This window comes from Dromiciops gliroides, chromosome X, assembly GCF_019393635.1.
Source record: "Dromiciops gliroides isolate mDroGli1 chromosome X, mDroGli1.pri, whole genome shotgun sequence".
NCBI classification, from domain to species: domain Eukaryota; kingdom Metazoa; phylum Chordata; class Mammalia; order Microbiotheria; family Microbiotheriidae; genus Dromiciops; species Dromiciops gliroides.
The window spans coordinates 4,883,592-4,902,231 of NC_057867.1; the positions used below are offsets into that span (position 1 = coordinate 4,883,592).

The window sequence follows — 18,640 nt, forward strand, 5'->3', positions numbered from 1 at the left end:
ATAGGGGACCCTGCTCCTCTCCAACGTGGGAGAGGATGGAGATATGGAAAGATTTCGGGACTCTAGCAGGCCTCGGTAGAAAGAGAGAGGTTGGGAATTGCTGCTTGGGAGAATCAGGTAGGCAGCAGTCAAGGTGAGACCTTCTGAGCAGCAGCTGAAGGGCCCAGGAGAGCGTCAAAAGTCGAAGTTGCCGCCAGCTCCAAGAGCAGGGCTGGTGACTCACTTCCTTTCCTTCTGTTGATCCTCTCCCCTTTACTTTGTCAGAAGGAAGCTTAGCCTGGCACATTGTAGGTGTCTGATAAATGCTTATTGACTGACTGACTGACTTTCATCAAACCATCCTAATAGAAAAGGAGTGGGGAATGCTGGGGGAGAAATAGAACCATGCTGATTATCTAGAGTTACGGACACTTTTAACATTGGCATTTTTTTTGGCAGGGCAATGAGGGTTAAGTGACTTGCCCAGGGTCACACAGCTAGTAAGTGTCAAGTGTCTGAGGTTGGGTTTGAACTCAGGTCCTCCTGAATCCAGGGCTGGTGCTTTGTCCAAAAATTGGCATTTTAAAAAATATTTTAAATATTTTTAAAAATCACTTCTCAGGGATTAAAAAAAAAGTCACCAATCACGGAGCCTTTGAAAAAAGGAAAACAAACCTTGGGACTGGGGAACCTTTGGCTCTGGGTGTCCTATAAACAAGGGGCAGCCTGGGGGGGGAGGGATGCCAGACCTAGACTCGTTGCTGGGTGGCCTTGGGCAAGTCCCTGACTTTCTCTAGGCTCCAGCAGCTGTCTAGCATAAAATGAAGAGAGTAGGCCCCTTCCTAGGTTTGAGGTTCTGGGACCCTATTGGTAGGAGGAGAGTAGAAAATGGTCCAACCCCACCATCTCACCAGGAGGAAGCTTGGCCCTGGGGAGTGGGCCAATGAGCTGTGCCCTGAGGGGCAGGTGCTGAAGGTGAGATGAGTCAGCCTGTCTTGGAGTAGGGAGTAGGAAGCCTGAGGCCACCACGGTGATCCAGGTCCAGCCTGGGCAAAGGGGACATTGCCTAGGCCAGGCCTGGGGAGTGGAAGGTCAGGGTGATGTTAGAAAAACTTGAGGGGGGCAGCTAGGTGGCTCAGTGGATAGAGCACCGGCCCTGGAGTCAGGAGGACCTGAGTTCAAATCTGGTCTCAGACACTTAACACTTACTAGCTGTGTGACCCTGGGCAAGTCACTTAACCCCAATTGCCTCACTTAAAAAAAAATTTAAAAAAAAAAAAAAGGAAAACTTGAACTTGGGACAGGTTCAGCTAGGCTCCCTCATAGGGCTCCCCAGGCCTGGGGAGAAGCCTGGTCTTGGTCCTGCAGAGCCCCCAGATGCTGCAGAAACTTGCCAAGATGCAGTCACCCCAAAATGACCTCAGTGAGTACGAACCCATGGTCCTATGGTGGCTGGTGGCTTGTGGGGAAGGAGGTGGAACATGAGTTGCTCTCCAGGGTTTGGGGTTTTTGACTCTTTGTGCCCAGAAAAGACAGACCCACAGGAAGTTTCTCTGGCCTCTTAGGCATGGTGAGGGAGACCAGTGAGAACTGGGCCCCATGTGGCCGGCAGGGCCCTAAAGGAAGTGACATGGCAAATTAATGATGGAGGGGGCAGTTAGGTGGCACAGTGGATAAAGCACCGGCGCTGGATTCAGGAGCACCCGAGTTCAAATCTGGCCTTGTACACTTGACACTTACTAGCTGTGTGACCCTGGGCAAGTCACTTAACCCTCACTGCCCCACCAAAAATAATAATGGTAGAGGTAAGCTCAGGACCTAGGTCCGCTGACCTTTAGTCACCTTTATGGTCTCCTTGCTCTCCTCCCTGGCTGTGGGGCACGCTGGGTACCCCCAAATTGGTTTGGGGTCAAAGACAACTATTGGAGCATGGAAGAAACTCTTTCCAGGGGATTGCCTCTTTGGGGGATGGGGCCAGGGGGTTTGATTTATAAAAACTAACAAGTATCTCTTTGCTCTTGGCCTAAAAGAAACCAGACTTGGAGAAATATGGTATGAACGTGGCTTCTATTCCCTTTTGGCTTTTGGGGGAGCACTACATTTCTGCTGAACTGTTTGTCCTAAGGAGCTGAATTCTGGATGTGTTCTTCACTTAAGGCTTCACTTAAGTAGGGGAGGGGCGGCCGCTGGGAAGGGGAGAAGCTGAGGGTGGGGAAGTGTGTGTTTGGAGGGAGGGATTGGGCACAAAAGCCTTGGAGTAGAGCTCAAGGTTTCTTGGACAGAGGCGTTGTGAGGCGAAGGTATTAGGGCTCATTCTTCATGAAGACATTTATTTCTATTCATAGATGGTCCATATATCAGCACAGTTAACTTGTATACAACATTCACCACTATCATACAGTATTTACACCAATGCCTGAGGGTCATAAATGGGTAAGAGTCAAAACATCTGGGAGGCTGATTGTAGGAAAGGGCCGCACACCGCCCACTCTCAGCTTGGGGACATCGGGTCTGCTCCCATTTCCCCAGGCTCAGCGTGCCTTACCTGTGCAGGAGGCAGATGCTATTCCTGCCACCAACATGGGTTGTCTGTGGGTGGCTGTGAGTTCTCTTCCAACCCGCCTCCCTTGCCTTCTCCCCAGTTAGGTCAAAGTTCCCAGCCAAACTCCTTTCCTGCTTCTACCAGGGTACTGCTCCTGGCTTCTTGAGGGTTCTGGAAAGTTCTACCACCCTTTGAACCCTCTGTCCCTGACTGGATGCTTGTTGTCAAAAGGCCAACGTGGCTAAGGTCAGGAGACACTCAGAAGCAGGTCAGCTACTGGGGAAAGGAACTTTATAGCCCTGACAGGTCTGGAAGCCCAGCTACTCAGTTCTAATAGTTGACGGACTCGTGGCCCTCTGCAGAATTGAAATAAGAAGACAAGACAGTCTGGGCTCACACTTGGGAGATTCTTGCTCACACAGTATTTCTGCAAAGCTACAGGCAAATATTTAATCAAGTTAGCATTCAAACGCTAGGAGACAGATGCTTAGACCAGCTGTGTGGTCCACCAGATCTATCAGCCAAACATGACTTAATGTACAATTGGGAGGGGACCAGAGACGAGGATTACAAAGCTGTTGGGCCAGTTATTGCTCATGGGGAAGATGGAGGGCAGGGAGGACCTTGCTCCAAATCCCGACTCCCACACATATTCACTGTGGGACCCTGGACAAGTCACAACCTTTCAGGGCCCCAGGAAACTCTCAAAGACTTGAAGATGCAGTAAAGTGTGGATCTGCATCATCAGAAGGAATTTCTAGATTTGGGGCTACCAAGCATTGATGAAATCCTAGATCCAGACTCCTGCTTCCTTTCTCCCCCCATCAAAAAATGGGAGCAACACGGATGGAAAATATGGCCAAGGTCACTGAGTGTCTTGGCAAGAGAACACCCTATCATGCAGACCAGCCAGACTGGCCCTAGCAGTACAGAAACAGCCTTAACGCGATTGGATAAAAGAATACAATGCATTGCAGAATAACAGCTAGCGCACTATGGACACGGCAGCATTACTGGATACCATAATGGAGCGATGGGTGCATTGGTGATTCCCAGTCAGTGGTCTTAGCCATTCCCCGGCAAAGACCCTTGCTCTGGCTCTGAGGTTTTGCCCTGAAGAAGGCAAACGTGTGGAGTGTATGCAGGCAGGCACATCTACAGCAATCTGTCTACTGGGTGACCAAGGGATGCGTCTCACATTTCTGAAGAAGGAAAATGAGAGAATGGGTTTGACCTCGGAAATCTTCAATCAGCTGACTCGGAAATCCAAGTCATTCTTGGCGAGATGTCACAGGGAAACCTGCTGAACGCAAAGGCAAGGAAGCCCAAGCGCTGGAGATTGTGGTCACTCATTCCCTGGGAGGCTTGGTGTTTGTGAGGTGTTTGTGAATGTGAACCCCCCCCCCATGGAGCTGAGCATTTGGGGCCCCCCTCCAGAACAAGGCTCCTTCAGGAATGTGTAGTCTCAGAAGGAAGTCTTATTCAAGAGAAGGAAAGAAGCAAGTGCCGCCCCAAAAAACTACAGGTTGCCAGTTCTTTTCCTCTAGCTGAATGAGAGATCAGCTGCAAGAGAGTATTGGGAAGGCCCCAGACCCAATATGAAGCCTCTAGCTCTAGCCACTGAGCCCTTGGGCCTTCACGTTTCTTCTTTGGGCTCTGACCTCTTGGCCATAGGCCTCATGCCTTTATCTTGCTGTACTCCTGAGCTTCCTGAAGAGAGGGGTGACATGGGACAGCCTGCACTCGAGGGAAATTCCTTTGGTGGCTAAATGGAAGATGGGTTAGAGAAGAGAAAGGCTGGAGGGAGACCAGTTAGAAGGCTACGGGGATGGTGCAGGTGAGAGGTGGCTGTGCTGTGAGTGCAGAAATGGGGACACAAGTCTGCTAGATTGAAATGAGGACTTTTCACATTTCTACCCAAAGTCATTGGCACATCCAGCCAAGGGTTGGAGCTACCCCAGCTTCCCATGCTCAAGCAGATGGCAAATGGACTCACCCTCCAGCTCTTTGTTGAGGTCAGCAATGTAATCCTCCAGGTCCTTTGTGTCTCCAAGCTTAGCTACCCAAACAAGAACAATGGGATTGAGCATTGGCTCCCAGACCACAATTCAGGCTAAGGGGCTCCAAAAACGTCTGAAAGGATGTGATCTTGGAGAGTTCTGCATTAGGGAGGGCTATAACTTGTAGGAGAGACGGTGTCTTGGGATCAGAAATACACCCCCAGAGCCCTCAGGCCCAAGGCCTTTCTCCAATGGGAGCTCCAAGGTCATCTTTGCTTCTCACACCCTCAATGTCTACCAGGTTGGAGCCCTCCCCACACCCCAGGGGTCCCGTGGTACCTGGTCAGGGCCTCCCCGGGCAGTCCCTGATTGAACCAAGCCCTTCTTGCCTCTCTTTGCTTCAGGGAGTAGCTTCTTACCTGGCCCCCTGCTGGGCTGCCCACAAGGGGTACCCACCACATCTGCCCTTCATGCCCGAGGTGACAGAATGATCAACTCTGCACAAAGTTTTGCTGACAATCATCCCCCTGAAGCCTGCTATGCCTGCTGGCCCCCACCTTTAGGAAATGGTCTTCAGAGTCTCCCAGGCCCCTTCTCTGGGCCATAAGCAATCACTCAGGGAGGGTCTGCTGTCCTGCTCTCCTCCCAGATCAATTCCCTTTTATACACTGTTCTCCCCTCCCCACATGTGCCGCTTTCCCACCTCTGACAACGTTCTGTGATTCTTACCTTTGGGAATGGAAGAAGTTGCTGGCATGTGAATGTTCTCCTCACTGGTGTTTAAGCTGCTCCCTGGAGATGGATTGGTGCCTGCAGGGAGAGTCTGGTCAGTGGGCAAGCCTTCTCAGTGAAGCAGGGGCCCATGATAGGCAGCACCATCCCTAGTGTGGCAGGGGATGCCCCTTTGGACACGTACCCACGTGTCTTGGAGTCAGGAGTGCTACTGAGCTATATGGAAGGGGAGCCCCACAGTGGCACACCGTAGTGCTTTGTTGTCTATCCTAGGACTTACTCTCAGCTTCATCGATCCCACTGTCATAGACGCCAAGGCCGAGGCCATTTTTCTGTTTGAGCTCCTCCAGATGTTCCTCATACTGACAGCTGCTGCCATTATCAAAGTCTTCGATCACTTCGTCTAGCTCTCTGAGGAGGCAGTGCAGCTCATCATCTCCCAGCCCTGAGACAGCGGAGGGGCCAAAGACAATCAGTTAGCCAGCGAGGCCAGCCTTGGGCCACATGCAGCCCCCAGAGGCAGCTGAGCCTAGAAAACCAGCCCCTGCCCTTGCAGGAGCTTCCACTGGAGCCCCAGCTAGATGGCCTGCACAGTAGATGGAAGACAGGAATTCAGATCTTCCCTCAGATCCTTAACTAGCTGTGTGACCCTTACCGGTCCTTAGCCTTGGAAATGGGATGGTAATAGAGTCTACCTGTCAGGCTTTCCAGAAAAGGCAGCACCAGAGCGAGGCCTTTGCTAGAGAAGTCTTCATGGGGGAAAAAAAACACACAACAAAACGGTATTTGGGGTGAGAGGGAGACTAGGGTTTATGTTTGTGTTTGTTTGTAACCGTCTGCAGTCATGGCAGCAGAGAAGAGAGCAGGACGTAAGCTGTCCAGAAACATTAAATTAGCGGTTGGAACTCTTAGTGTGAGATCCGCATCTAACAACCAGTGGAGCCCTCATAAGTACTACTAGGAGGACAGAATAGGCTCAGTCTTGGGCCAGTCAGGTAATGAGAGCAAGGGCTAATGGATGAGGCGGGCAGAAGGGGCAGCCAAGGGTATACTGGCCACACAATGTCAAGGTTATGACCCCTTCCTCCCCTCTCTACTGGCTGGGAGTCGCTCAGGATGAGGAGCAGGCTTGAGTGAGCCATCAGAGGGAATTTCTACATTCATGAGATTGTGGATCCATTGGATCACAGGAGCAGATTTGATTTAAAAAAATAAATACTGACCGGGAATATAACCAACTTGATTTGCTCATTTCAATTCATTTCAGTGGGGAAGATATCAATACGTTTTCAGTTCCTGTCTCCGTGCCCTCACTTGTGAAGCTTTGTTAGCCATTCATGCTCTTCCATGGAAACTTGTATATGGTCATCCTTTGTGTATGTGCTATTTTTCTATGTCTGATTGTGTGTGTGTGTGTGTGTGTGTGCCTGCACACTCATGTGTACATGCATACTTCACACCCATAACTCTTAACTGCACTATAGGATTCCTTTAGATCTGATAATTAGATAGATTAGAGAGATTCTTATAACCCGGCATCTGTAAACTTGTGTTTTTAATATTTTCAAGAACCATTTCAGTAGACTTGGTTTCCTTAGTAATTCTCCATACTGCATTTTCTGCATTTCCCAATCTGATAGTCAGAAGGAGTTGCTCTACTGGCTTCCTTGCCAAGCTGCCCAAGGGCTCCAGAGCCCTTTTCACTAAGATGAAAAAGGCCTGTTCTCCATCAGTGGCCCAGTGGCTCCTTCTTGAGTCCCCCTGGCTAGAGGCGATCACTCTTTCCACTGGGCCCTGTGGGATTCGCTCCTCTGTCCACAAAAGTGATGAGAGCGCCCTAAGACAGGGAAATGCCACACAGGCCTGAGAATATTCCCCAACCCTGGGCCCAGTAGAGGGAAAGACCCCCTCCCCCCTTATCTCTGGACGGCCTCCTGTTGCTGGCTTGAGTCTCCCATCCCACAGGCTTCTCCCTTTTGTGTGTTCACTTCCTTTGGGGCTTCCGGAAGTGTGGCAAAAGTGGTGAGCACATTGAGCAGAGACAGCACAGAGGGTGGGCCCTGCAGGAGGGCACCAGACTCCCTAGGCCAAAGCAAACCCAAGGAAGGCCTCCCTCCGTGCCCCCAGCATGCTGGCATCTGGGTGTCAATGCCCCCCCCCCCCCCGGGTGGCTGCTTTTCCTATTCTGGATTTACTGCTAGTGCCGGGCTTAGAACTCCTGGAGTCCCACCCCTTCATCCCCCTGCCTAAGGATCTCATCCTCTTCCTCCACACTCCCCCCTTTCCCATCTGGTTCAATTCAGAAGTGCCAGGACTCAAGAGAACCGAACATGCTTATCTCTAGAAGCCCGAGTGGGGGTGGGGGAAGTCAGGGGACAACAGATTTCTCTCCTCTGGTTTTTCTCCAGAATCCGCCCATTAAAACCCTCTCACCTTCAGAAATGGGTCTTTGGAAAGACTTAAGCAGCTGGAAATGCTTCACTACAGTGGTCTACTCTTGGCAAGGCTGGCCAAGGAGAGGCAGGGGCAGGGGCAGGGGCCAGGGCAGGGGCCAGGGCAGGGGCCCCATGGCTCTCAAGGTAGTGCTGAGGGTTTCCTCTGGTCTGCTCCCACCTAATTTGGATTGGCCTTAAAATCCTCCCAAAGTTCCCTTCAAGAGAGCAGTGCGCCTGTAGCAAGCCCCAAGGCTGCTGCCTGGTCCCCCTGTCTCTCCTACCCCCGGCAACCCTCTGGGAACTCTGGACAATGAGTACAAGGGAATGTTGGGGTGGGGCCATCCCCACAGAGCTGGAAAGGCCTGGAGGGCTTGTCTGATCCAGCCCAGCCCAGGTCCTTCTGCCCAAGGTCACACAGACACCTAACTGCAGAGCTAGGATTTCAAGCTAAGTCTCCAGATTCTCGGTCCAAAAATGGAGCCATCCCAAATCAGGTCGCTTACCCAGCCTCTCTGCTTTACTGTTCCTATTCCCCACCCCCAACCCCCAACCCCAGCATCTCATGCCAGACTTCAAAAGGAAAATGAGTCACCAAAGGGCAACTAGAGAAATGTGTATAGAAGGAAGAGAGGGAGGGAACAAGTGCCTGCTCCGTTAGGGGGTTTGCTAAGCCGCTGACAAATATCTCATTTGATCCTCACAACAATGCTGGAAGGTAGCTGCTATTATATATATATTTTTGGTGAGGCAATTGGGGTTAAGTGATATATATATATATATATATATTTGGTGAGGCAATTGGGGTTAAGTGACTTGCCCAGGGTCACACAGCTAGTAAGTGTCAAGTGCCTGGGACTGAATTTGAACTCAGGTCCTTCTGAATCCAGAGCTGGTGCTTTATCCACTGCGCCACCTAGCTGCCCCAGTAGCTGCTATTATTAATCTGTTCTACAGTTCAGGAAACTGAGGCAAGGAGAGGTGAAGTGACTTGCACAGGGTTACACAGCTCATAAGTTTCTGAGGCTGGATTTGAACTCAGTCTTTCCTTCCTCCTCGGGAAGCTAGGTGTCACAATGGATGGAGTACTGGGCCTAGAGTCCAGAGACTCTTCTTTCTGAATTTAAATCTGGCCTCAGAATCTTACTAGCTGGGTGACCCTGGGCAAGTCATTTAACCTTGTTTGCCTCAGGTTCCTCATCTGTAAAATAAGCTGGAGAAGGAAATGGCAAACCACTCCAGTATCTCTGCCAAGAAAACACCAAATGAGGTCACAAAGAGTCAGGCACAACTGAACGCCACGTTTCCTTACTTCAGCCTCAGCCCTCTATCTGTTGTGTTACCAGCTGCCTCACAGGCTAGTAGCTCTTAGCTAGAAGGGACCTCAGAGGTCATCCAGTCCAACCCCCTCATCTTTATAGAAGAGGAAATTGGGGCCCAGAGAGGTGAAATGACTTGTGCAGGGTCCTTCAGTCCAATGTGGGATCCCAATGAAGGCTGCCCTGACTCCAAGTCTAATGCTTTATCTACGAGACTACACTTTGTTTTGTGTGGGGGGGCAATGAGGGTTAAGTGACTTGCCCAGGGTCACACAGCTAGTAAGTGCCAAGTGACTGAGGCTGGATTTGAACTCAGGTCCTCCTGAATCCAGGGCCGGTGCTTTATCCACTGTGCCACCCAGATGCCCCTTTCCTGACTTTTCTTGCATGGTCCTGTCATCCCTACTCTGATGGCCTAGGCTAGTTCAGGAGAGGCCACCACCCTGTTCTCAGCCTCCCTAGGTCCCAACCCAGCTCATCCCCTTTGGAACTATCCCACCTGCACCATTCAGAGCTACCCTTCCAAACTACTTTCATCATGGCAGTCGTTGCCTTCAGACACCCTCCACTGGCTTGTATCCCTTTTGGTGAGCATCTACTCTGAACCCCTCAATCTGCCTTGCCTGCTATGCCCCACCCTCCATGGAGCCAACCTTATCTCCCCCCACAACAGGCAGTTCCCATCCTAGTAAGACTGGCCTCCTCCCTGCCCATTTCACATTCATTGAGGCCCTTCCTCGTCCTCCCCACCTTACCTACAAGTGCTCCCCCAGACCCAAGTCTTCCCTCACTCCCCCCACCCTCCTAGAGGATTTGGATCTGGGCTCCCACACCAGGTCTTCCCTCACGTCTCCCCCCATCCACCCCAACCCCCACTGGACTTTAGGCCCTTTTGAGAACAGGTGGTGGCCTCTCTTTCTTGATAGCTCCCAATGCCCAGCTGGATTCACTGGCTCATAGAAAGCTGAAAGGGACCTCAGGGGCTGGCTAGTCCATTTTAGAGATGAGGACATCAAGGTCAGGAGAGGGAAAGAAGCCAGGTTTTCTACCTCTAAAGTCAATGTCCTTCCCCTGCCCCCACCCCATCCGAGGTGCTCCTTCCCTAATGCCTGATAGCCCCTCACATAGCTGAAGGACACTTGAGATCTAAGGAGATCTAGCTTTGAAAAAATACTCAAAAGGAGCCAGAGGATGCAGTGTGACCTAGAGACAGGCCCATGAGGCAGCAGGCACGGCTTCCAGGCCCAGCTCTGCCTCTCAACTCATTGGATCACTTTGGACTGCTTATTTCCCCTTCCAAAGCTTCCTCACCAGTGGAGCCAGGGAGTGGGAGTGGGAGACATGAGGGCACAGTAAGTAGTTTGGGTGCACGGGCTGGGGGGAGAGCCCTTCTGGGTCTCCTCTTCCTCCTCTGTAAAGAGAGGGGACCCTAGCAGACAGCCCCTATGGGCCCTTCCCCCTCCAGAGCTCCGAGCCTCTCCAAGTTTCTTCCTGTTCTAACACCTCATTAAATAAGTCGCTCAGCTGGGCTCAGGCTCAATGCCCCCCCCCCAAAAAAAAAGAATGACTCTGGGCTAACCTGCCACCTTGGGGCAAAAGATAGCAGAGAAAGCCTCTGCTTCATCTTCCCAGGAGGAGCAGCTCTTAAACGAACAAGCATCTACCAAGCACCAACCTGTGCCATGCCCTGTGCCAAGCACTTTACAAGTATTATCTCATTTGAGAGGTGTTATTATCATCCCCATTTTACAGATGGGGAAACTGAGGCAGGCAGAGGTTCCATGACTTGCCCAGGGTTACATAGCTAGTCTGTGTCTGAAACTGGATTCAAACTCAGGTTTATCCTGACTCAAGACCTGGCACAAGAACACATGTAAACCTGTCCAGCCTCCAATATACCAAAGCAAACCAAAAAGCGGAGCTGAAAAATCCAGTCAGAAGCCACAAGGCAGGCTTTGTGGGCCCAGAAGGTTCCATATGGCTTTTGTTTCTTTCTTAACCACAGAAAAAGGCCATCTCTTGACAGCATTTGAAAACTGGGACTAGGAAGAGAATTTTGAGCTCCTTCCTAGGGGCTGGGATGCAGCCTGGGGGTGGCTTTCCTATACCTGGGCATCTGGCATGCTGAGGAGGGAGAGCCAGCAGGGCCCAGCAACTGGAGTGCTGGATATGAAGCCCTGCAAGGTGCTTCAGGTCCCTCTGGGCCCCCTCTGGGCTCCCTCTGGGCCACAGGGACCTCCTTGGGAATTCAGATTTCTACCCATCCCACAACTTTGGGAGTTGCCTGAGGTACTTAGAGGTTGAATGACTTTCCCAGGGCTTCCCAACTTGCTTGCTTGCTCTCTTACTGTCCTAAGCGCAGACACTTATTACCTGTGTAATAATAGGTGAGTCACTTTACCTGAGTCTCAGTTTCCTCATCTGTAAAATGAGTAGAACCACAACAGTACTACCTACCTCACAGAATGGCTGTTGTGGAAATCATGACAAAGTTCTTACAAATCTCCCTCTCTCTATTAAGGGCCTCACTGTTCTTTTATAAGGCAGGTTCATAATCTCTCTCTCTCTCTCTCTCTCTCTCTTTTTTGTGAGGGGCAATAAGGGTTAAGTGACTTGCCCTGGGTCACACAGCTAATAAGTGTCAAGTGTCTGAGGCCAGATTTGAACTCAGGTCCTCCTGAATCCAGGGTTGGTGCTTTATCCACTGTGTCACCTAGCTGCACCCCCCTCCCTGAACCCCCCCCCAGGTTCATAATCTCAAAGTCACCCCCAGGGCTTCTTACCCTTCATCCAACTCCCCAACCCCAATCGGTAGCAAAGTCTTGTCAAGGTAGACTCCATCGTGACCCTTAAAATCTGCTCCCTTCTCTCCCCATCACTTGGAGGCTGCTCCAGGCCAGGGCCCCCTCTCCATTCACCTGGATTTTTGAAAGAATAGCTTTCTGGGGCAGCTAGGTGGTACAGTGGATAAAGCACTGGCCCTGGATTCAAGAAGACCTGAGTTCAAATCTGGCCTCAGACACTTAACACTTACTAGCTGTGTGACCCTGGGCAAGTCACTTAACCCCAATTGCCTCACCAAAAAAAAAAAAAAAAAGAAGAAGAAGAAGAAAGAAAGAAAGAAAGAATAGCCTTCTAACTGGTCTCCTAGCCTCGAGTCTCTTCCCTCTCTACCCATCCCCACTTAGACTCTGAAATGATTTTCCTTAAACTCGGCTTGACCAGAGCATTCCCCTGCTCAGTAAACCCTGTGTCTCCCTATTAGCTCTAGCATCACTATGAGTTCCTTTTTGGCAGGTCCTTCGTCACCTGCCTCCCAATGGGCCTTTGCGGCCTTAGAAAGCAAGCCTGGAGACCCTCGCCTGCATTCTGCCGTCCATCCTCCTCCCCTCCGTGACGGCACCCGAGCCCTGCCCTGCTCTTTCCTCACCTCTGCCTCTCAGCATCCCTCTTTTCAGCCAAAGGTGACTAGCTTGTTGATCGCTGATGTCAGATGCGGAGCCGAAGGGCCCTATTCTGGTCCATCTTTCGGTCTCTTGTTAGTGGAAAGGGCACTGGGTTTGGACGCCCAAGACCCGGGTTCAGATCTCTGCTTTCTCGCAAACTATCCCAGCCTCCCTTCGGGCTGGCTGCTCCCCGAGATCTCCATAGATCCCTCCACCTCAAACACTCCATGTTGCTGGGATACCGAAGTGCGCCTGGGAAGCTACAGCTTCCCTCACTCTCCTCTTTCCCCTCCGAGGCTCCCACCTACCCCTAAAGGCCCCGCCTAAAGGGGCTCCCGAAAATGGCGTGGCCCTTTCTTGGCTGCCTTAGTCAGGAGGAGACTGGGCTGAAGGCGGGGGAGGACGGAGTCCAGGCGCCAGGACTGCCTGCCCTTCCCCGCACAGGGCGCGGGGAGCCGGGCAGCCCCCTCTCGAAGGCAGGGTCGCGCGTGCCTGGGGACTGCGGCCGGCCCCCGCCCCACTCACCTCTGGGGTCCACGCCTTGCGAAGCCATGGGGACTGTGGGTAGGACACGCGACCGCTAGCCCTGGCGCTCCTTCGTCAGAATGCGATCTCGGGACGGCCGGGCGGGCGGGTGCGCGGGCGCCACAAGTTAAAGCCCGAGGCCACGCCCCTGCCGTCCACGAGCCAATCAAACGGCGACTTCGAGGACGCCCCCGCCCGTCGCGCGCGCCCTAACGGCCAAAGGGGAACATCGCACCTTCCTGTCCCCCTCCCCCGCCCCGCCCCGCCCGGGCTCCAGCGCGAGCTCGAGCGCGAGCGCGGGGCAAGGCGGCTTGGGAAAGTGCTCCCCTCACAGCCGCCCTTCGTCCGACCCGACCCCGACCCCGACCCCGCGCCGGCTGCTGGGGGGCGGGGAGGGGCCGGGGGCTCCGAGATTATGGAATGTCAGACTGGGAAGGGACCCAACCTCATTTAACAGGAAGAGGAAACTGAGGCTTAGGGAACGCAGGAGGGGGAACCCAGGTTGAAAGTAGCAGAGCTGAGGAGCATGGCGGGCCAAAGAAAGGAAAATGGAGGTTTTCAAGGTACCAGTGACTTAAGATCATTTTAATTGTCCCCATATTCAAAACTTGCCCCCCAGAACGAACGGGGGAGGGCTGTGTGTGTGTGGGGGGGGTGCCCTCGGAATCCATGGAAGGTTCTGGGCCTTTGCCTTCGTGCTTGGGTTCCATTCCCTGAAGTAAAGGGTGGGGCCTCTCCCCGCAGCGCAGCAGCGTCATGGTCTTCACAGTTGCAGTCGCCTCGTTGTGTAGGCCTGACCACGTGGGCCAATCTGGCCAGGCTGGCCTTGCACCTCTGGACCCTTCTCACATTTCTCTTCCCGCCATCCCTCAAATTCTGTCCCTCCTGAGCTTGGGCCCGCTAAGTCCTCCCTTCCAAGGCTCCTGCCCCCCATCAAAACAAGCTCAAAGAGGGAAGGGGGGGGATGTCGTTCCGGGGTGACAGATCGGCCCTCTCTACCCCCATATAAAATCTTCCTCGCTAGAAAAGTGGGATGGTGACACCTGCCTCACAGGAAGTCCTTTGAGGTTTTGTTTTTTTCTTTTACCAAGTGAAATTTTAATACTAATCTTTAACATTCACTCTAAATAACTAGGAGGTTTTCTTTTCTTTCTCTCTTTCTTCCTTTCTGGGGCAATGAGGGTTAAGTGACCTGCCCAAGGTCACACAGCTAGTAAGTATCAAGTGTCTGAGGACGGATTTGAACTCAGGTACTCCTGAATCCAGGGCCAGTGATTTATCCACTGTGCCACCTAGCTGCCCCCCTCTCTAAATAATTAGCTATAATTCCTCTATGTTTTAACGTCAGTGTTTAAAAGCATGTTCCTCCTCATTCTTTGAGCAGTTAGGAAATATTCCACTCCAACAGCTAATAAAAATGCTCCAGAAGCTCATGTGAATCCTCTTGACAAAGCAGCCCACAAAGTAGCAGGTTTTCCATAAGAGCCCATGCATCGCCAAGCTTCATTGCAGCCCAGTGGATCCCTGAGACCTTGCTTAGCCAACCTCTCCTGGATTCACTATAGTGGTCTTCCTTCTATCTTCCACTGTTTGTAATCTGGAAGTTAAATTTTTCCATGCCCATGTCCATGTACCATGTCTGATAGGACTCTTGACTTTCTGAGGATGCTGAAGTCTCAACATCGCCCCCCCCCCCAACCCCTCAACCCCCAAGCCATAGCCAAGAGTGGCACTGAGTTCTTAATCCTCTGCTCATTGCCTGACAAATTCAGTCGTGACAAATTCATACCCTTGGTCACAAAAGTCTCAAGAACCTCTGGATGGTCCCAGTTCAGATCCAAGCCTTGAGCAGGGATGAATAGTAGCAATGGCCAAGCTGGACTAGGTGGCTTCTGTGGCCCCTTCCAACTCTGAGATTCATTCCATGAGTTCTCTACTGAGGGGAAAGTTAGGGGAAGGACCCAAGAGATGCCAGTCTGTGACCTCAGGGAATGTATCTTCTAGTGGGGTAGACAGAATGCATGCATGGCAGGGAAGAATGACCAATACAGAAAAGGGATCCCATCAGGAGATAGAGGGTGCTGTGAAAAGACCCCAGGGCCAAGACCTAGGCCCTGCTTTCAGGCTGAAAGGTATCAGATATCAGGCTCAGATATCAGAGGATCTGAGTTTGAATCTTGCCTCAACTACTTTAGTAGCTACATGCCCCTGAGTGAGTCCCTTGTGTTCTCGGAGCCTCATTACCTTGTCTGTAAAATGGTTACAGGAATCCTGATGGAGACCTAGTTAGGAGAAAAGGCCTCCAATGACCTTCGAGCTCTTGAGGCGGGAGTTAGTCTTGCTACCGATTCCTTCTCAGGCCTTCACTGTAAGGGGAACATCTGGACATCTGGCCTCTAGAGCAAGACTTTTTTTTTTTTGCAAGGCAATAAAGGTTAAGTGACTTGCCCAGGGTCACATAGCCAATCAAGTGTCTGAGGCCAGATTTGAATTCAGGTCCTCCTGAATCCAGGACCGGTGCTTTATCCTCTGTGCCACCTAGCTGCCCCTGAGCAAGACTTCTTAACCTAGGGTTCCAGGGGCCTGGGAACTTAGATGGGAAGAAATGGCATCTTCATTTTCCCTAGCTGCTAGCTCAAAGTGAGCCTTTCCCTCCCTTCTGAATGTGAGCCCCCAAAGTTTATTAGAAGGGGTCCATGGCACAAACAAGGTAAAGACGCCTGCTCTGGAGACACACTGACCTCCTTAGCTAGCCTGACCTAAATGGCAGCTGGCAATGATCGGCACTTCCCCCAAAGGAACTTTGTCTGGGAAAGCAAAAGGGGAAAATACAAAAACATGGAGATCATGGCTTCCAGGCCATGGCCCTGAACTCTTCTGGAAGACTCATTGCTCCTCTCTGCTTTTTTCTCTCACCTCAGCTGAAATTTATACAGCCCTGCCTTGAGTCTCCACACCCTTCGGTCTAGCCTGGAAGCTGGTGCTGGGCTAATTTCCTCCAGCCTATCATTCCTTTGCTCGAGAACCAATGGGGAGTGATGACATTGGGGATGGGGATGGGGATGACAGCACTTGACAGATGCTACCTTATTTGATTCTCACAACAGCCCTGGGAAGTAGCTGCTATTACTGTGTCGCTTTTTAGGAGACTAAATCTCAGAGAGGCTAAACAACCTGCCCAGGATCACACAGCTGCTACATACATGTCTGAGGCCAGATTTGAACTCAGGTTTGAATACATACATGTATATCATGCTTTCTTCACAGTGAGGCTAACCTATGCTCACCGGCTAGTAAGCATCTGAGGTGCCCTTTGAACCCTGGTCTCTTGATTCCAAGTCCACAGCTCTATCCAGTGTCCCGTGCTTCTTGATGCCTATTAGAGTGACTACAGCTCCTGCCTGGTGTTCCAGGACCTCCAGGGCTGGCTCTGTGTGAGCTCAACAGCCTGGCCATTCCACTGATTCTCCTACAGGAGACTCCTTGGCCACCCCCTTTGCTGACACCTTAGGCACGGGCCGGGGAATCCTTTTGCTTTCCTGTTTGTCTAGCCCAGAAGGTTTTTATTGCCCAGCCTTCCCAGCCCAGACCTCCCTCCTTTCTCGGTCCCATTTCAGAAGAAACTGTGTCTTCCTTTGGAGACCCTCAACACTCCCATGACCATTTGGTCTAGACGCTGGGCCTCCTGTTGGCTCTCGCCTGACCCGCGGCTCTTGGACTGTTAGACAGATGCATGGCTTGGCTCCCAGGTGAGCCAAGACCTCTTGAGGTCTGGAGTTGTGTCCTTTCCTCCCTTTGTCTCCCACAGTGCCTAGCATGGGGCTAGACACACACTGAGCCCCTTGTAAATGTTGGTTACTGCTGTGAGTCCTGGTGGCCTGCTTTTTCTAATTGTCCTTTGCCAAGGGAGGAAGACCAATGGTTCCAACTTCCTACTGCTTATGTGGCCTGACTTCTGAAGAAGTCAAGTCTGGTGCCTCTGCCGCTCTGGCCCAACTCTCAGTCGCTTGGACAACACTGACATCATGTGGTGGTACAGGAGCAGACTGGCTTAATTCTCTTGGTGTTTCCTCTTCCAGGGGCCAGAGACGCTCAAAACTCTGGACAAGGGCCAGGAAACCCGAAGAACCCGGGTAAGAAAGCCAAGGGCTATATCTTCATCCTCGAGCTTCCTCAGCTACAGGGGGTGGCAAGGGAAGCCTTTGGGAAGAGGGGAGGGCATCAAAGGCCTTTCTTTCCTTATATAACCCCCCTTCCCTCAGATACTATATTGCTCAAATGGGAATGGAGGGCAGTGTGAGGGACTAGTGGCTACCTGCTGACTTGATTTCCCTTTGATGTGGTAACCATAGTTCACTACTCTGGAGCACAGTAAGAGTGCCAAGGGCTTGGCATATATTAGCTCCTTTGGCCTTCCTCACTGAGGCTGCTACTCTGTGATCTAAGTGCTCTGACTATCCCCATCTTACAGAGGAGGAAACCAAGGCTCAGAGAAATTCCTTGACATGTTCAGGGTCCCACAGCTAGTGAGTGTCTGAGGATTTGAACTCAGTCACATAAGTAACTCAAGGCCAGAAGTGCTTAAGTGCTTGCTATGTGCCTAGCACTGCCCTGTGCTAAGCACTGGAAATAGAAATACAAGCAGATAATGAGACACCCTCTGCTCTCAAAGAGCTTACATTCTAATTGGGGTGGGAGCTTGGGGGAGAAGTCCAGAGATTCTCAAGTGGGGCCAGGAGAGGCGGGAAGGATGGCCGCCTGGACCCTAAGAAGCACTTGATTAGCCACGGGAACAGTGGGGCTGGGTGGGAGCAGAGGGACCCAGGATCCAGGGTGACAAGGTGGTTGAGACCTGGTAGAACTTCCTCCTTTCCTTCAGTCCCAATTTCTCTGAAATCCGCCCCCTACCCTGGCTTCTGCTTCCTGGCCACCTACCATTTTTTGGTACCACCTACCATTTTTTCAGATGTCTTATGCAAGGACAAGCTAAGAAGGATGTCATCATCTTGACCCCTTAGGGACCCGGGCCCAGACTTCTCTGGTCTCTTCCAGCCAGTTGGAATGAGCTTGGTCAGCCCTCCCACCCCCCAGAAGTATCTGTACTTGTCTACTTAGCCCCAGAGAGGCTGGGGACAGGGACTGGAGACCTGGGTGGGGAGGGGGAGAGAACATCGGGAGTGCAGGCATCCCCACCTTCTCCTTCATACTCCCAGAGAATCAGGATGCAGGCTTCTGGGATGGTGTTTCATGGCTCTTGTGGCTAGCTGGCACTCCCAGCTGGCTGCCCATGGCACTTGTACTCACTGGCTAACGAGTAGCTCATTTCCACTTGTTCCCGAGTATCCAAAAGAATACTACATTGGAAGGTAGAGGATTTGGGTTCAAATTCTGGCTTGGCCATTTACTGTGTGACCTCAGGACTTGGTTCCCTCTTCCAGCTCCATTCTGCAGTTGGCTCATCCTGTGACCCTGTGCCCATCATGTTCAGTCTTGTCTGATCACGTCAGGCTCAAGCAGTGGGAAGTATTTGCAAAGTATCAGTGCTTCCTCAGTGAGGGAAGAGCCCTTCCTGCCATTCTTATGAATTTGGAAAATGTGGCTCACTAGGTGGTGAAACCGGAGAGCCAGAAGCAGCATGGCAGCTGGGGTGGCAGCAGGAGGCCTG

General features: G+C 51.8%; 1 protein-coding gene across 1 annotated transcript; it reads right to left on the bottom strand.

Moving 5' to 3' along the window:
* Positions 1-2,293: 2,293 nt before the first annotated feature.
* On the bottom strand, positions 2,294-13,112 carry LOC122734209 (regulator of cell cycle RGCC-like). Its single transcript, XM_043974964.1, has 5 exons — positions 12,976-13,112; positions 5,534-5,698; positions 5,251-5,331; positions 4,518-4,580; positions 2,294-3,723 (listed from the first exon to the last, which is right to left on the bottom strand). The coding sequence occupies exons 1-5, from the start codon at positions 13,001-13,003 to the stop codon at positions 3,716-3,718; spliced, it is 345 nt and encodes a 114-aa protein (XP_043830899.1). The 5' UTR covers positions 13,004-13,112; the 3' UTR covers positions 2,294-3,715.
* Between the last annotated feature and the right edge of the window lie 5,528 nt (positions 13,113-18,640).

Excerpts from the sequence above, each read along its gene's own strand:
- LOC122734209 (XM_043974964.1), bottom strand. The coding sequence starts at position 13,003 with ATGGCTTCGCAAGGCGTGGACCCCAGAG. Across the intron at positions 5,332-5,533 it reads TGGGATCGATGAAGCTGAGA|GCACCAATCCATCTCCAGGG; the intron begins GTAAGTCCTAGG and ends CTCTCCCTGCAG. Across the intron at positions 4,581-5,250 it reads AACTTCTTCCATTCCCAAAG|CTAAGCTTGGAGACACAAAG; the intron begins GTAAGAATCACA and ends TTGTTTGGGTAG.